This window comes from Nycticebus coucang, chromosome 9 (genome assembly GCF_027406575.1).
Source record: "Nycticebus coucang isolate mNycCou1 chromosome 9, mNycCou1.pri, whole genome shotgun sequence".
Lineage (NCBI taxonomy): Eukaryota > Metazoa > Chordata > Mammalia > Primates > Lorisidae > Nycticebus > Nycticebus coucang.
The window spans coordinates 49397358-49415285 of NC_069788.1; the positions used below are offsets into that span (position 1 = coordinate 49397358).

Below are 17928 nucleotides of genomic sequence, written 5' to 3' on the forward strand. Positions count from 1 at the left end.
CACAGGAAATTCTGTCTCATACAGTCACTTAAACTTTATTATTTACAAGTTAAATTATACAGCAGCTTTACACAGCATGAGATGGAAAGGAAGAAAGGACAGAGAAGAGGGCAGGGAGGAAGCTGGCTCCTGAGATTCTTGGCCACTTCCACTTCCTTTGCTTGTGCGTAACAAAGTCTTCAGTGCCACCTCCATGCCAAGGCCAAAGATTAGGCCTTGGAACACAGGTTTAAGTTGGGTTCTGGTTCTGACAGCCCCAGGGCCACCAGTGCTCCCACTAGCAGCTTCTTCACAGGTGTTGGAGGTGAGTGTGAAGGCATCAGCTGCAGGAAGAAAGGACAATGCCAGTTGAGGGGAAGCACACAAATGTTCTGCCCTTTACCCCACCGCCCCCTCAGCCCTACTTAGGACTCACTTTGTCTAAGCGATGGCGACAAATGAGGCCACTGGAATTCAGGTAGAAGGTAGAATAGGCATCATAGGTCCTGGGAAAGGGAAGGGGAGGCTTAAAGGTAACTGATCCCAAAGCTTTTTCTTTTCTTTTTTTTTTTTGAGACAGAGTCTTACAATGTTGCCCTGGGTAGAGAGCTGTGGCATAATAGCTCACAGCAACCTTAAACTCTTGGGCTTAAGCGATTCTCTTGCCTCAGTCTCCCAAGTAGCTGGGACTACAGGTGCCCGCCACAACACCCAGCCATTTTTTTTTTTTTTTTTTTGAGACCAGGTCTCACTCTTGCTCAGGCTTGTGTCAAACTCCTGTGCTCAGGTGCTCCACCCACCTTAGCCTCCCAGAGTGCTAGGATTACAGGTGTGCCCGACCCCAAAGCTTAATTTAAACATTTGTTTGAACTAATAGTTCTCTAAACTTTGCTACATATTAGATCACCTGGGAAACTTTAAAAATTCTGATGCTTGGGGCAGTGCCTGTGGCTCAAAGGAGTAGGGTACTCGCCCCAAATGCAGGAGGTGGCAGGTTCAAACCCAGCCCCCGCCAAAAACTGCAAAAAAAAAAAAAAAACTGCGCCAGGTTCATTCCCTGGTACCTCCACCAAAAAAATAACTTAAAAATCTAATAAAAGGCTCGGTGCCTGTAGCTCAGCAGCTAGGGCACCAGCCACATATACAGAGATGGCGGGTTCGAACGCACCACAGGCCTGCCAAGCAACAATGACAACTACAACACACAAAAAAATAGCCGGGCGTTGTGGCAGGTGCCTGTAGTCCCAGTTACTTGGGAGGCTGAAGTAAGAGAATCGCTTCAGCCCAAGAGTTTGAGGTTGCTGTGAGCTGTGACACTACAGCACTGTACTGAGGGCGACATAGTGAGACTGTCTCAAAAAAAAAAAAAAAAAACCTAATAAAAAATAAAAGGTAAAAATCTCAATGGTCAGATTCTTTGTGCCTTGTTGCAACTAAATCAGAGTGTCTGGCATCAATATACGTATATATTTTTGAAGACAAAATCTTACTTTGTCACCCTTGGTAGAGTGCCCGGCATCAATACTTTTTTTTTTTTTTTTTTGAGACAGAGTCTCAAGTTGTTGCCCTCAGTAGAGTGCCATGGCATCACAGTTCACAGGAACCTCCAACTCCTAGGCTTAAGCGATTGTCTCGTCTCAGCCTCCCAAGTAGCTGGGCCTACAGGCGCCCGCTACAACGCCCAGCTATTTTTTGGTTGTAGTTGTCGTTGTTTGGCAGGCCCAGGCTAGATTGGAACCTGCCAGCTCTGGTGTATGTGGCTGACACCTTAGCCACTTGAGCTACGTGCACCAAGCCGGCATCAATACTTTTTAAAGATCTTTAAATGAGGCTGGGCGTGGTGGCTCTGGGAGGCCGAGGCAAAAAAAAAAAGACCAAACAGGAAGCTCCTCAGATAACTCCACTATGTAGCAAAATTTGGGGAACTACTGGTTTAAATACTTTCAGGCTGGGTGCAGTGGCTCACACCTGTAATCCTAGCACTCTGGGAAGCCAAGGTGGGTGGATTGCTAGAGGTCAGCAGTTCAAGACCAGCCTGAGCAAGAGCAAGACCCTCCTAGCCAGGCATTGTGGCAGGCGCCTATGGTCCCAGCTACTCAGGAGGCTGGGAAAAGAGGATGACTTGAGCCTGGGAGTTAGAGGTTGCTGTGAGCTATGATGCCACAGCCTTCTACCAAGGGCAACAGAGTGAGACTCTGTCTCAAAAAAACAAAACCAAAAACTCACATAGTGTTTGAGGCCAAGCCTATTTCTTAGGATTCTATTTCCAGGTAAACATTTACCTGGTTGTGTGGCTCAACTTAGGAGACAGGAGTTTTTATTTGTTGAGTAAACATTTGAGAACCTAACCATGTGCCAGATATACTGTATATGTAGAAACTAATTCAGAGGTTTCCTAATATACTCAATGTTCCTAATATTTTTGTAATATTAATGTAGAGTAGAAGATCCCTGTTCTTAAGCAGTCTGCAGTCAAGTCAGGGTAGTTCAAGGATTGTATGGGAGACTAGATCATCAAATTCCTAAAAGAGTAAGATGAAAGAATTGATTGTGGTTTAGGTCCTTTCTCACTTCTGTCTTACCGGTAAAGCTCATCCTTGTCACGCTTGTAGAAACGCAGAAAGAGCATATGGATAGGCAGCCCTACAAGCCGCCAGCGGGCTTGCAGGGTCCAGTTCTCTGGGTGGCGAGTCAGCTGTAGAATCTCCAAATGAAGTTGTGCAAAATAGTTCCAGGCCAGGAAGCGACAGAGGGTCAGTGACAAAATGTACCATGTTCGGCCTCTGTGAAGAAGGGATAGGAAAGAAATCTCAGGATGGCAGAATTAGAAAACCAAATTGGCTTCTGTTCAAGGAATGAGGAACAGTTGTAAGAAGCAGCCTGGGACCTTTTCCAGGTCAGGTGTATAAGACTGTGCCCTTTTCTCCCCAAACCTACCCATGCCCCATTTCTCACTTGGTACGCATGTTCAAGATCTCATTGATGAATTCCACATCCAAAGAATAGAGAGTGTAGTCGTGGGAGTGAAGGAAGAGGTTGGGAAGCTAGGTGGAAGAAGGAGGCATCGACTCAGTGGGGGGAAAAAAGATGATCCTATTTTTCAGGTTTCTATTTTTAGGGTCTCCTACTCCCTTCTGAGTGAAAAGTCATTTTATCCCATGTCTAACCTCCCTAAACCCAAACTGAGGAGTATCATTTCCTCAGGAAAATGTTTATAACACGTTTCTCTGCCTGCCTCAAAGTTCTAAAAAAAGACCCCAGTTGATTAAACTCCTATTTCCAAGGATTACCCACATTCTTTCCCACTATAAACAAAGGCCACTTTTATAATGACTTACCTCTTGTCTCAGTCTCTCATACATGACAGCCAGGTGTTCCTCCATACTAGGATCTCCTGATGGGGTGGCAGGGGAAGGGTGGGCAGTTCCAGGGGCTTGGAAAGGTATCAAAGCCCCAGGATAGGGGCAGGGAGGTCCCTCAAAAAGGCTTCTAAGCCCATCCAGGCAGCCACTGTGCACCTCAGGTCCTGGTCCATCCTCCCCCTTTCCTGGAGGGAGAACCACCCATGGTGAGCTGAGGGCCTGGACCTGAGGGAGAGGGAGAGGGGGAGCTGGGGGAAGACAAAGGCTGGCAGGGCATAAAGGTGGGGGAGACCAGAGAAGAGGAGAAGATGGGGAAGTGGGTGTCGTGGAGTGGGGCCAAAGGGGTGGGAATGGTAGAGTCCGTGGAGAAAGCTGGTCCTAAGGAGGGAGAAAAGGGAAAAAGGTTAAGAATCCATATGCCTAATGCCCTCCATCCCTAGGATGCTCATTAACACCTACTCCTACTGACAGAAGATGTAATTTCTAGAGGGAAAAAGGGATGGATTCACCTTCATCTCTACTGAAAACAGAGGAAACAGTTTTATGTGACACCGGTACCACTACCTCCCCCAAATATTAGCAAACACATTTACAATTCCAGTACCGAGGGCAGTTTCATCCCTCTCATAGCAAGAATCATGTAAGAATACATATTGGATGAAGGTACTAATAAATAATAGGCTATATTGTACTGTGCGCAAAATGACATGGCCTATAATACCTCACAATTAAGTGTGTGACGCAAATGTCGCACAGAGAAAATATCCAGTTGAAGTTAAGAATTCAAGTTCCAATTATACCCTGTAACTTAGGCACTCTCATTCCTATACCTCCGTTTCCTATAAACCCCCCCTATAAATGAGGACTGTACAAGACGATGAATGTAAATGAAACGTAACGACTTGTAAAGTGGCACATAAATGGAAGCTTTTATCATTTCGGGGCAGCTCTAATGACGGACACAACTGTAGACTGTTAAAGGCTGGGCCTCATTCTCCCCAGTTTACCGACGTTGAAACCACGAGGAGGGGAAGTCACCCAAAGTCAGGCCTGACCCGAGTCTCACCGCTTCCAAGAAACCCTTGGGGGGGGGTCTCAATCCGGGGAAGGCGGGCGGGGCGCTCGGGTACCTCTGTCCCCAACGGTGTCCCAGAGGCGCCATCTGTGCTGGGGGCGTGGCTATCTTGCCAGCCCTGGCGCAGGGGCCCGAACCGGGTTCACTTGGGCCGGCCTCCTGCCGGGACCGCTCTTCGGGTGCAGGATGCGCGGGCTACGGAGCACGGCCCGTGGGTCTGGTCTGGACTGGGGAACGCCGGGGCAGCGCCGCGGCCGGGCTGCGAACCTCTCCGCCCCTGCCCTTCAAATCACCTCCAGGCACAGGTAACGGCGGAGACCAGGGTGCAACGCGGACGTCCCCCGCTGCCCCAGCCTTGACCCCGCCTGCCCTCCTTCAGATCTGGAAGAATCGCGCGCGGGGCGGGGCAGCGTTGTATTACAGCCCTCGCCGACCCCTATCTAGTCCACTCGCCCCGAGGCACAGGTGGGAAGGAGAGGTGGGTGCCCTGCGCCTGCGCAGAAACCGGAGCGCGCTCCGCCCCACGCACAGGCTTTGAGGAGGGTCTCTCCCCGCCCCCTATCCTCCCCTCCTCTTCTCCTCTGCTCTCACCTGGGGTCGAGCCTGATAGGCACGCAGGCAGGGGCCGAGACGCCGGGCCGCCCCCCGGCTGGGCTGGTACATGATCTTCCGGGAGCGTAGAGAGTGCCTCCCGAGTCCGGCCTCCGGCCTCCTCACAGGGGTGAGCGCACCCTGGAGCCGGTTTCGTGAAGGGGAAAGGAGGGGGGGAATAGGGGCTGAGGGGAGGAAAACGGAGATGTTGCGCGCTTGCGCACTGCGGATTCCAGGGAGGCTGCCGGGGCGCTCGGTCGGCCGCAAGTACGCCTGCGCTCACTGGACTGGCGGCTGCCTCAGAGCGCTTGCGCAGTAAAGTAGCACCCTGTACTTTGTACTCTCACCTGAGACATTTTCGCGAGAAGCTGAGCGAAGATGGGGCTGAACTGGGTGCACCGAGAGTCAGGGGTGTGTGGGATTGAAATAATCACAGTCAAATCTTTCATTAACTCTCGTGATAAAAATAAAGACTTTTATTGCTGTGGCTAACGGTAAGATACAAGTTATTTGGAGGAGATAAGAAAACCTGTTGAATGAATGAATGAATGAATCCATCCATTGTGAAAGTGGGGCTTTGGCACTCTCCTGTAGTAGGGATATAATACTGACTTTGAAGGTGTGAGAAGGGACTTTGGTCACCAAGGTCTAGTGCTGCGACGTTCGTGCAGGTTTCGAATAAACCTGGCGTTGAACATGTCCCCACCCACTGTCCAGGACTGGGCTGGTGGGGCCAGAGCCTGGGCCTGTGGAGGAACTGTGCGCGTGGGCTTCTCCCCAGACCTATCTTGTGACAAGACCTGCTCCTCACTGGCAGACCTGGTAGGTGGGGAGATGGATAATGAGTTACAGGGCACTAAGCTGGGAATTGTATAGAGGAGGACACATGATGAGTATGAGCTGGAACCATTAGTGCTATGGCCAAATTTAAAATCCTTCAGAGAATGCCAAAGAGAAATATCAGAATTGTTTGACCCTATGGGGAAAGAGGCCTTCAGAACACCAGCTGGAAGGATTTGTGGGAGCAGCTGATGTCCAGTTCATAGAGTAAGATTTAGGAGAAGAGAATGGATGGGAGTGATTAGGAGTCGAAGTAGTGAGAGGCTATTAGGGAAAGGGTTTAGATCTCACCTATTCTCTGTTTCCTGTTCCCCCTGTTTCAAGTCTTGGTGGCCTGTGGAAATACCAGGCATGTGCATGGGAAGCTGGAGTAGACAGTCAATGTGGCCTACTTGATTTGGGGGTAAGAAGAAACAAATACTTACCTGCATTGGGGGATAAGGACTTCAACCCCCCATGGCGGCTGTAGTAGCAATTTTGGGCCACCAGGCCTGGGGAACTCCCCCTGTAGAAGAAATGGGAGATGATGGGGAAGAGGCTACAGGATGAAAGATGAGTGGGTATGGAGGAATCAAAGGAGAACAGGGTAGGATCAGAGAGAAGGGGGTAACTATCATTCCTAGGGGGTTCTAATCTAAGCTGAGTCCCACCCCCAAGGAGAGGGAACTCATATACCCTGAGATTTTCTACTTCTAGAGAAGTCCTGATTTGTTTAATTCTTTCTAGTTGAGGTAATGTTAAATGTATGGCTAACTGTAATCCAAATCATGTTATAAGAATAGACTCACATGTAGGCAAAAAAGAATTTGTTCAATAGATGCCCTGATTTGGTTCAGAAAAGAATGGTTGCGTTAAGTATAAGATATCTCAGGCCAGAGGGAAATAAGGAGTTACAAGGGTGAATTTTTTTTTTTTGAGACAGAGTCTTACTTGGTCACCCTTGGTAGAGTGAGGTGGCATCTTAGCTCACAGCAACCTCAAACTCTTGGGTTCAAGTGATCCTCTTGCCTCAGCCTCCCAGGTAGCTGGGACTACAGGCGCCTGCCACAAAATCTTTTTAGAGACAGGGTCTCACTCTGGCTCAGGCTGGTCTCAAACCTGTGAGCTCAGGCAATCCACCCACCTCAGCCTCCCAAGTGCTGGGATTATAGGCGTGAGCCATCAGGCCTGGCCTACAAGGGGGAATTTAGGAGGAAAAGGGAAGTAGGTCAAAGGTTGACAGACTATATTGTTTTTTTTTTTTTTTTTTTTTTGTAGAGACAGAGTCTCACTTTATGGCCCTCGGTAGAGTGCCGTGGCATCACACAGCTCACAGCAACCTCCAACTCCTGGGCTTAGGCGATTCTCTTGCCTCAGCCTCCCGAGTAGCTGGGACTACAGGCGCCCGCCACAACGCCCAGCTATTTTTTGGTTGCAGTTTGGCCGGGGCTGGGTTTGAACCCGCCACCCTCGGTATATGGAGCCGGCGCCTTACCGACTGAGCCACAGGCGCCGCCCGACAGACTATATTGGATTCACAGTGGAGGTAAGGGCCTGTCTTGAGACAGCGCAGGGTATGGTGGAGTAGATGTCAGGAAATCACAGACTGGGAAGGGGAATCCAATGATGTTGGTAAATCTTTTTTTTTTTTTTTGTAGAGACAGAGTCTCACTTTATGGCCCTCGGTAGAGTGCTGTGGCCTCACACAGCTCACAGCAACCTCCAACTCCTGGGCTCAAGCGATTCTCCTGCCTCAGCCTCCTGAGTAGCTGGGACTACAGGCGCCTGCCACAATGTTGGTAAATCTTAACAGCAAGGGCTGGCCTGGGTTAAAGGGTAAAATTCACTAGGGAGAACTGGAGGTTCCTGGAGGTATCCAGCAATTGCATGAGAGGAAACACAGACACTGCAGGAGAAGAACCAGCAATGTCGATGGGGATGGGCAGATACCAAATCCTGGAAGGGGAGTTCTAAGACCCCTGGGTAAAAGATCTGCAGATCTCAGAAGTGAAGAAGATGGGATGGATAGAAATCCTGAGATCCCAGGAAAATATGGAGTGATGCACAAATGAGGCTGACACATTAAGTTTTTTTGTGTTTTCTTTTTTTTCATTGAAAATGTCAATTTAGAAAACACAGAAGAATTCACACTTTATTCAGACAACACTGAGTGGAAGAAGAAAAGGGAGGAGTGAGTGGGGGAAAGGGGGAGATCCGGCTCCCAAGGATTTCAGGGAACATAGTGGAGGTACCTGATCTACCACACATTCAGAGGGTAGGGAAGGGGAAGGATCTAGCTATACCCTGGGCATGAAGCAGGGAAGGAAGTTCTTGCTACAGAGGAAAGAGGAGAGGAAGGCCAGAAAAATCGTGGTTCCCCCCCCCATCTCAAGACAATCTCACAAGACAGAAATATATTAGCATCTTGCTTCAGGGGAAGGATGGATGTGAGAGGAGTTTTCAAGTCTAATAGATTGTTGGCTTAGTTTCTGAAACAGCTGAGAGTGATCCCAGGGTGCTTGCTGGGATCTACTGCCAAAACCCAAATTCCCTCAAAAAATCTGGATCTGGATGGAGGAAGTGGTGTTTAGAGACCCCAAAGCAACATTAGTTTGGGGTACCTTGACACACACACAACACATGGAAATTAGAGTTTGGCAATGGGCGGCGCCTGTGGCTCAAAGGGGTGGGGCGCCGGTCCCATATGCCGGAGGTGGTGGGTTCAAACCCAGCCCAGGCCAGAAACTGCAAAAAAAAAAAAAGAGTTTGGCAATGTGGAGTGGATCCCTTTGGGGAGCTAGTAAGTCCCTGCACTACCCTACTGGACTGCTCTGAAGCAGAGCTCACTTGTTGGCTGGCAGTAGCAGGCCCAACTGGCAAGTGTGGCAGGCAGCATAAAGCAATATTAGACCTACCAACAGACACTGTAGAGGAAATATGGGGTTTATTCCATGGATGAGACTCCTTAAAAGGTTTCCCTCTCGGAGGAAGCCCTGGGACCTTCCATAGTGTTCTAGAGTGACAGCAAGCAATAGTTGCTTTTCTAGAAAATTCGTATGAGCCACCCAACCAAAGGGGCTGGAAATAGATCAGGCTATCTGTGCTGAGAGTATTCAGAGCCCAAGTTAGGGGAGAAGGGGTGATTTCTGTGGTAACAAAAGCGATAAACTTCAGTAGCACAATGGTAAAGTTAAGTAAAATTTAAAAAAGGAAAAAGAAAAGTTATAAAGTGTTAGGCCATTTGGGAACCTGACAACCCAGTTGTCCACAAAAAGGGGAAGAGGGAATCCTATGGGCTCTATGTGTTTCCACTAGGTCCTAGAGGATGCAAAAGAAGAGGGAATCTGAAGTTCTCAGGGAGAAGGGTCTCTGCCCACCCCCAGAGTCTCTTAGAGAGGGGTAGGGTAGTTGTTAGTATCGACTCTCATCAGAACGGGGAAGGGAGCTGTGGAAGGATATTATGGATGGGAGGAAGGGAGAGGGAAAAGAGGGGAGAGAGAAAAACAGAAGTCAGAGGTGAGGAGAAAGCTAGGGAGAGAAATAAAGGAAATGCCCACTCCCTGGCTGCTGAGATGGACTCTTGGCTCACAAGGCATAGACATGGAGCCAGGGGCTCCCCAACTGTGTCAGAAACACTACCCCTAGCAAATGTTAAGCTAAGATTTCCCCAATCTTAGATGGCTCAGTTCCCCCAGTGGATCGCTGTGTTCTTCCTATCCTACGAAAATCTCACACTAAAACTAGGGTTCTTAGGGTCCATAACAGAACAGTCCTGTTCTGTTCCTTCACTAATTTTTTTCTAGATCCCATCCACAAATACTTTTCTTGCAAGATTTCACGACTCGCTGAAATCAACTGATATCCCATGGATATCAAGAGATTGTTCCACATCTCTGGTGGATTCAAATTGCCCTTTGCATTTCTAACATTCTCTCTGAAAGTCCTGAGGCCCCCTAACCCTCCAACTCCTATTACCTTGTGCGGCGACGTTGAGCTGGGCTGCCCCCAGGGTCAGCAGCCAGCAGAAGGCGGGCAGTAGGGTGTGGGGGGCAGAGGCGCAGGGAACGCAGCAGCTCCTGCTCTGGCACAAAGGGACGGAGAGGTCCCCGTTCTGGTGAGTTTCCCAGGCTGCTGGAGCGAGGGGGTGGATGAGTTGGAGGTGTGGCACGACGAGGAGCCCTATTTAGGGGCCAAGGAGGCTCCACGGCTACTTTCAGAACTGGGGAGAAAGAATGAAGAGCAAGACAGAGGAAGAAAGAAATGGAGAGAGAAGAGAGAGAAAGTCATAATAGAAAAGATTAGGATAGCAAAAAGAGAAATCAGCTTTTAGAGAGAAGGAATCCTTGCCCTGGATCCCCCTCTCATTCGCTTCCCTTAGATTAAGGTCCCCCAGGCCTGTTTACCCTATCCCCAGACCCTCTTACATTCTCGGTCACTAGAGGAATATGGCTTGATGTCTCCCTCTGCTCTCTTCGGTGGAAGCTTCCTTGGTGGAGCTGGTGATGGAGGGGACACAAGCAATGCAAGCATCAGGAGACATACTTTGTACACCTCCCAGCCACTACCCCCAAATCCCCAAACCTCTGCTCCCTGACACCACAGTTCCTCCTGGGAACTCCAAGGCAGAAGCAGTGCCTGGCAATGCCAGCACACCAAAGAGGACTTAGGGGATTGTTGGAGCATTTTCAAGGAGAGCCAGAAGGAGTAGGCCAAACACAGAGTTAAGGGAGATCCAAAGGGAAACTCTGGGGGCCTGGGAGATGCAGGAGAAGGGCAGCCAAGGGGAGCGAGCTCTTACTGTCAGTGTGTGCTGTCAGGCCCCCCTGGGATTCTGGGGCAGTGGAATGGTCCCAGCTGGGCCATCAAGGACCCTGGGTTCCTCTAGATGAGATGGACAAAGCCCTTGTCAATCAGGAATTGCTCTGGAGAGGTCAGGGGAGATGGGGTGGGGCAGAACCTCTCCTTCCTGTGCAAAGATGGGAAGAAACTGAAGTTTGGTTAAAAAAAAAAAAGGTTAAGGAGAAAATATGGATATCTGAAAAAGAGCTACCCAAGTAAATGGGAGGCTGATGTACTGTCCAAAGCTCCGCCTCTGTCCTCCCTTCTCCACTTGCTCTCCCCCTTTCCTCTCCAGAGTTTCTCCCTCTCATATGGCAAATGAGAGACTGCTCAGTGAATCCACTTAGCTTTATTCACAACACCCTCCCCTGCAGTTCTCACACCCTTTCTGGCTCTGACAGATGGTAGGTTACCAGGAGCTAGATGGGAGAAGCCATGGAGACCTAAGCAAGTCATGAATATCAAGGGCCTCTGTGTGCCTGACATCAGTGACACTTGTAACTGGTAACAGACTGTTCTTGGGCTGGTGGTGAATGCCTCCCTTTTCTAGTGACAGAGGAAGGTGGGAGCTAGCCACAAAGCTACCCAGGAAGGGGGCTCTCTGTGCAAGCAGGCACTGCACAGCTGGCAGGAGGATGTGTTGTTCCACCTTCTTCACAAGGTAGATGGAGTGAGAAGAGGAAGAGCGGGGCTCAGACTGGCACACTGTGTGTGTGTGTGTGTGTGTGTGTGTGTGACAGGGAACCTGAGCAGCACTTTAGTGCCCTCTAGGTTTGGTTTCTCCAGATCAAGTTAATTATTTTGTTGGAAATTTTATTGATTCTAAGTGTTACCTTCTTCTTTTTTTTTTTTTTTTTGTAGAGACAGAGTCTCACTTTATGGCCCTCTGTAGAGTGCCATGGCCTCACACAGCTCACAGCAACCTCCAACTCCTGGGCTTAAGCGATTCTCTTGCCTCAGCCTCCCGAGTAGCTGGGACTACAGGTGCCCACCACAACGCCCGGCTATTTTTTGGTTGCAGTTTGGCCGGGGCTGGGTTTGAACCCGCCACCCTCAGTATATGGGGCCGGCGCCTTGCCGACTGAGCCACAGGCGCCGCCCCTAAGTGTTACCTTCTAAAACTAATGTTTAAACTTTGGCCTATTCATGTCACTATCCTATGACATGGAAATAGAAGGGGCTTGTCCCTCATTGGTTGACAGAAACCTGAGGAATTAAAAAGGAACATGACTCTGGCCTATTTTGATGGAAACGAACTAGCAAGAGGCTTCTCTGAGATCAGTTATCAATTAGGCTCCCAATGAGTGTGCTTATTAAAAGTCTTGACATGTATAAAATGCACTGAGCTCCGATGAGGGCAAAGGCAAACAAGTACACCTGCAGAAGACTTGGGTTGCTTTAGAATTTTCCAAAATTCACTGGCAGCACTGTCCTCCTGTGGCCTACAGTAACTAGCCAGCACTGCACTATAGTTCCACCCCTTCAAGGCAGGCTTTACCAGCGGGCGTGGGATCAACTGCAGCAGCACGAGAGTGTCGAGATGCCCTCAGAGAGGGAACAGGGGGTCCTGTGAGGAAGGAAGCGGTGGTGCCCCTCAGTGAGGGGGCCGATGGGACCAAAGTCTACCTCTTTCCTTCCCTCACCTCAACTATATGACCACTGTGCAAGGTAAGAAAACTTACGATGTTGATGGGCGAAGAAGCCTTCAAATATCACAAAGTTGTTCACCTAGAGGAGCAAAAAACCAAAATACAGTCATATATCACTTAATGATGAGGATACGTTCTGAGAAATGTGTTAGTAAGCCGGAAATTGTGGTGGGCACCTGTAGTCCCAGCTACTTGGGAGGCCGAGGCAAGAGAATCACTTGACCCCAGGAGTTTGAGGTTGCTGTGAGCTATGAAGCTATGATGCCATGGCACTCTACTGAGAGTGACAAAGTGAGACTCTGTCTCCAAAAAAAAAAGAAATGTGTTAGGTAATTTTGTCATTGTGAGAACATCCTAGAATATACTCACACAAACCTAAATGTTATAGCCCACTACATACACCCCTAAGCTACATGATACGTATAAATACCCCTATTGGTCCTAGGCTACAAACTTGTTCAACATGTACTATACTGAATACTATAGGCAACTGTAACACAATGGTAAGTATTTGTGTATCCAAACATAGAAAAGGTATGGTAAAAATATGGTGTTGTAAGCTTATAGCACCACTGTCATATATCACTGTCACATATGTGGTCTGTCATTGACTGAGGCCAGCAGCACATGACTGTATAATTGTTGACTTGGCTTCTCAGGTCATACTTGGGTACAGAACCCTATAGTTGCAAAACCATAGTGGGAGGAACAAAAGCAAGCTTTCTTGTCCCTGATGACAGAGCCAGTTAAAAACTCATGCCCCAACAGGCTGATCCTAAAGTTAATATAGAATTACAGAAGACCGTGAATAGGGCAGTGCCTGTGGCTCAAGGAGTAGGGCGCCAGTCCCATATGCCAGAGGTAGCGGGTTCAAAACTAGCCCTGGCCAAAAACCACAAAAAAAAAAAAAAAAAAGAAGACTGTGAATAGCCAAAACAATCTTGAAAAAGAACAATAAAACTAGAGGACTCCTACTCTTCCTGACTTTGAAACTTACTACACAAAAAATTTGAGCAGGGTTAATTCAAGGATTAAGTTCACTGGTGTTAATAATTATGTTGTTCTTAGGGTGGCACCCGTGGCCCAAGGAGTAGGGCGCCAGTCCCATATAACGGAGGTGGCGGGTTCAAACCTGGCCCCGGCCCAAAACTGGGAAAAAATAAAATAAATAAATAAACTGTTAAATGCCTTTAATATTAAAAAAAAAAAAAATTGGGCGGCGCCTATGGCTCAGTGAGTAGGGCACCGGCCCCATATACCGAGGGTGGTGGGTTCAAACCCAGCCCCGGCCAAACTGCAACAAAAAAATAGCCGGGCGTTGTGGCGGGCGCCTGTAGTCCCAGCTGCTCGGGAGGCTGAGGCAAGAGAATCATGTAAGCCCAAGAGCTGGAGGTTGCTGTGAGCTGTGTGACGCCATGGCACTCTACCGAGGGCGGTAAAGTGAGACTCTGTCTCTACAAAAAAAAAAAAAAAAATTATGTTGTTCCACCTAGCAAGAGTAAGACCCTGTCTCTACTAAAAATAGAAAAAGTAGCCAGGTGTGGTGGCGCAGGCCTGTATTCCCAACTACTTGGGAAGCTAAGGCAATAGAATCATTTAAGCCCAGGAGTTTGAGGTTCCTGTGAACTATGATACCATAGCATTCTACCCAGGTGGATAGAGTGACTCTGTCTCAAAACAAAAACAAATTATAGGCCATGCATGGTAGCTAACACCTATAATCCTAGCATTCAGGGAAGCCAAGTCTGGTGGATTGCTTGACTTTGAGACCAGCCTAAGCATCTACTAAAAACAGAGTAACTAGCTGGGCATTACAGTGGGCACCTGTAGCCCCAGCTACTCAGGAGGGTGAGGCAAGAAGATCACTTGAGCCCAAAAGACTGAGGTTACTGTGTGCTATGATGATGCCACGGCACTCTACCCAGGGCAACAGAGTGAGACTGTTTCAAAAAAAAAAAAAAAGAAAAGAAAGGCTGGGTGCGGTGGCTCATGCTTGTAATCTAGCAATCTTGGAGTCCGACGTGGGCAGATTGCCTGAGCTCACAACTGGCCTAAACAAGAGCGAGAACTTGTCTCTAAAAAAAATATAGCCGGGTGTCGTGGCAGGCGCCTGTAGGCCCAGCTACTTGGGAAGCTGAGGCAAGAGAATCGCCTGACCCCAAGAGTTTGAGGTTGCTATGAGCTATGACACCACAACACTCTACCGAGGGCTACAAAGTGAAACTGCCTGAAAAAAAAAAAAAAAAAAGAAAAAACATTGGGCAGCGCCTATAGCTCAGTGGGTAGGGCCTCAGCCCCATACACCAAAGCTGGTGGGTTCAAACCCAGCCTGGGCCTACTATAAAACAATGACAACTGCAACAAAAAAATAGCCAGGCATTGTGGCGGGCGCCTGTAGTCCCAGCTGCTCGGGAGGCTGAGGCAAGAGAATCGCATAAGCCCAAGAGTTAGAGGTTGCTGTGAGCCATGTGACGCCATGGCACTCTACCTGAGGGCCGTACAGTGAGACTCTGTCTCTACAAAAACAAACAAACAAACAAAAAGAGTGCTGAATAGAGAGTTACCCTCTGGAACCTCTAACCTGTGGAACTGTGGTCTCCAGGTTGTAGTGCTTATTCAGGAATTTCAGCAGCTTCTGTGAGGGTCGGTCAATGGCCAGTTGGTGTGGCTCAACTCGCTCCTTCTGCAGGGAACGGGAGAGTCAGAGTAGGAGAATGTATGGGGAAAGGATGACAACAGGAACCCAGGAGCCTGGGAAGGGAATAGGAGGATGTGGCAACATGGAGGCAGGGCTTCTGGAATGACTCAAGGCAAAAGAGCCTTTGATCTCTATATTGGGTAGACCAGGGAAGAGATAAGTGATACCTGCAACATATACTGGAAGAGTTCTCGCCCATAGCCATGGCGCTGCACAGACTCATGGATGTAAAAATCCAGGATGCAAAGTGGTTCAACTTCATTATGAGCCTCACGATCATCCTAAGAGGTAAACAATGAACATCCTTTAGGATTCAGGCATCTTTGCTGTCCCCTAACTTCCAGCACTTTTGTTTTCAGGAACCAGTGTATACTAACTCCCAGCTTCGAATTACACTCACCAGTACAAAGAGCTTCTTGTATCCAACTTTGAGGAAACCAATAATGGCTCCTTTTCCAGCCCTGTAGGATGGAGAAAATGGACAAGCTAGTGGCAGCTATTTGAAAGAGATAGAGTCAAAGATGTGGAAAGGGCTGAGGGAAGAAGGAATTAAGCATGAGATGGAAGAGTATTTGGCACTCACGGTCGGGCTGAAGTGTCTTTGAGCACGTAAATAACATGGCGATTACTCTGCATCCTTGATGCACTGGTAATGGGAGCGGATAGATGCTGAGCCTGCCAGAAGATGAAGACACACTTATTAGCAAGTCCCTCCAAAGGACCTAGGCCTCTCTTATTTACCATCTCACAGAGGTTCCCTCCTTCACCTAAAGACTACCAAGTACCTTGGCGGATGCCTTGCCCAGTTCATCTACAATGGTCATAATTTGCTGTTGCAGATCAACACTACAGAAAGAGAGTAGATAAAGAGTTACTTACTGAATTAGAGGGTCCTAGGCAATCACAGTCACATCTGGGAACTCAGGCCACAATTCCAACCCAGGTTCAACACTTAAGGCTCTCTGCCTTTGCCTGCTTGTCTTCCAATGTGATTTCCCACCCCCACTGGAACCCAAACTTCTGTCACATCTTTCAAGGTGGTATATTCCCTTCTGCCTTAAGGTTATTGTAGGGAAGCAAGAAGGCTGGGTCAACTACATCTTTTGGTTGGGACCACATATTGGGCTTAGGGGTGAAAGCGTGTAGACCCAAACGCTGATCAGCCCCAGCAGGTCTAGGGTCAGAGGTCCCAAAAAGGGCGAGCCAGCACATCAAAGGAGCAGGTGAGTACTCTGAAGGGGGCGTGGTGCCTGGACCAGGTTTAGAGAGGAACCAGGAGAGAAGGGCTGTGGGTCAGGTTTGAGATGTCACCGAGCCAGCGTTGTGGTTCCGGGTCGGCGGGCCGGGGGCCGCAGGTGCTGGTCCAGCACTGTGATCCGCTCCGGGAGCAGCGCATCCACATCGAACGGGAACTCCATGGCCCATTGTGCGCGGCCGGATCCGCCCAGCACGACGTCACTTCCGCCCCTCCCCTCGCCCTCTGAGCCTTTATTCCAAGAGCCCCGCCCACAGGCCCTACCCTTGGTGTCCTGGCAGTAGGCCCACCCAGTGATCTGGATTTTCTCACCAAACCAGCAGTCCCTTTAGCGAGTCCACTCACCTCTGCCTCCCAGACCGTGGGCGCCAAGGCAAAGGACTTTTATTGGGCCCAGTCTCACTCTCCGACCTGTCTGCCTCTCTGGGAACAGGGGGCCAGGGAGTGAATAATTTGTAGTCAGCTCAGAGCCCAGAAAAAGACATCTAGAATCGCCCAACTTTCCATCCGGTTTCTGATCCCAAGAGCCACTGGCAGGGTTGCCTTAATCATGACCACTCCTTCTGCCACTGCAACGCCCCATTTCAGAGGCCTTGGGGTTGAGTACCATAGCATCATAGCTCACAGCAACCTCAAACTCTTAATGCTCAAGGACTCCCTTGCCTCAGCCTCCTAAGTAGCTTGGATTACAGGCCCCCACTCCCAATTTTTTTTTTGTAGAGACAGAGTCTCACTTTATGGCCCTCGGTAGAGTGCCGTGGCTTCACACAGCTCACAGCAACCTCCAACTCCTGGGCTTAAACGATTCTCTTGCCTCAGCCTCCCGAGTAGCTGGGACTACAGGCGCCCGCCACAACGCCCAGCTATTTTTTGGTTGCAGTTTGGCCGGGGCCGGGTTTGAACCCGTCACCCTCGGTATATGGGGCCAGCGCCTTACCGACTGAGCCACAGGTGCCGCCCCACTCCCAATTTTTTAAAGGTGGGAGGGGAGGGAGGGAGTCTCACTCAAGCTCAGACTGGTTTCCAACTCCTGAGCTCAAGCACTTTTTTGTTTTTTGAGAGCGTCACTATGTTGCCTTTACAGTGCTATGGAATCACAGCTCACAGAGACCTCCAGCTCTTGGGCTTAAGTGATTCTCTTGCCTCTGCCTCCCAAGTAGCTGGGACTACAGGCACCTGCCACAACGCCCAGTTATTATTTTTTTTTTTTATTGTTGGGGATTCATTGAGGGTACAATAAGCCAGTTACACTGATTGCAATTGTTAGGTAAAGTCCCTCTTGCAATCATGTCTTGCCCCCAACGCCCAGTTATTTTTTTGTTGCAGTTGTTTAACTGGCCAGGTTCAAACCCGCCCTACCCAGGGATCTGAACTTTCTCACCAAACCCTGTGCATGGGCGCCAAGCCCAAACACCTCATTTCTTTTTTTTTTTTTTTTTGTAGAGACAGAGTCTCACTTTATGGCCCTCAGTAGAGTGCCGTGGCCTCACACAGCTCACAGCAACCTCCAACTCCTGGACTTAAGTGATTCTCTTGCCTCAATCTCCCGAGTAGCTGGTACTACAGGTGCCAGCCAAAACGCCCGGCTATTTTTTTTTGTTGTTGTTGTTGCAATTTGGCCGGGGCTGGGTTTGAACCCATCACCCTTGGTATATGGGGTG

At 49.1% G+C, this 17928-nt stretch overlaps 2 protein-coding genes across 7 annotated transcripts; both read right to left on the bottom strand.

Annotated features, from left to right (window-relative positions):
• Positions 1-16: 16 nt before the first annotated feature.
• Positions 17-5140, bottom strand: C9H6orf136 (chromosome 9 C6orf136 homolog). The gene is made up of 6 exons (XM_053602935.1): positions 5008-5140; positions 3318-3719; positions 2935-3023; positions 2562-2762; positions 416-485; positions 17-323 (listed from the first exon to the last, which is right to left on the bottom strand). The coding sequence occupies exons 1-6, from the start codon at positions 5077-5079 to the stop codon at positions 210-212; spliced, it is 948 nt and encodes a 315-aa protein (XP_053458910.1). The 5' UTR covers positions 5080-5140; the 3' UTR covers positions 17-209.
• A 505-nt stretch (positions 5141-5645) lies between these two features.
• On the bottom strand, positions 5646-16759 carry ATAT1 (alpha tubulin acetyltransferase 1). 6 transcript variants are annotated; one of them, XM_053602930.1, is made up of 13 exons: positions 16613-16759; positions 15798-15858; positions 15596-15687; positions 15413-15473; positions 15180-15293; positions 14896-14997; positions 12348-12393; positions 12164-12232; positions 10251-10322; positions 9802-10045; positions 6273-6352; positions 6139-6181; positions 5646-5826 (listed from the first exon to the last, which is right to left on the bottom strand). In XM_053602930.1, exons 2-13 carry the CDS (start codon positions 15834-15836, stop codon positions 5646-5648), a joined length of 1143 nt encoding a protein of 380 aa, XP_053458905.1. In that variant the 5' UTR covers positions 15837-15858; positions 16613-16759. The 6 variants fall into 6 exon arrangements, with proteins under 6 accessions (XP_053458905.1, XP_053458903.1, XP_053458904.1 ...); XM_053602928.1 differs by lacking the exon at positions 16613-16759 and adding an exon at positions 16324-16586; XM_053602929.1 differs by lacking the exons at positions 12164-12232; positions 16613-16759 and adding an exon at positions 16324-16587.
• Positions 16760-17928: the final 1169 nt, after the last annotated feature.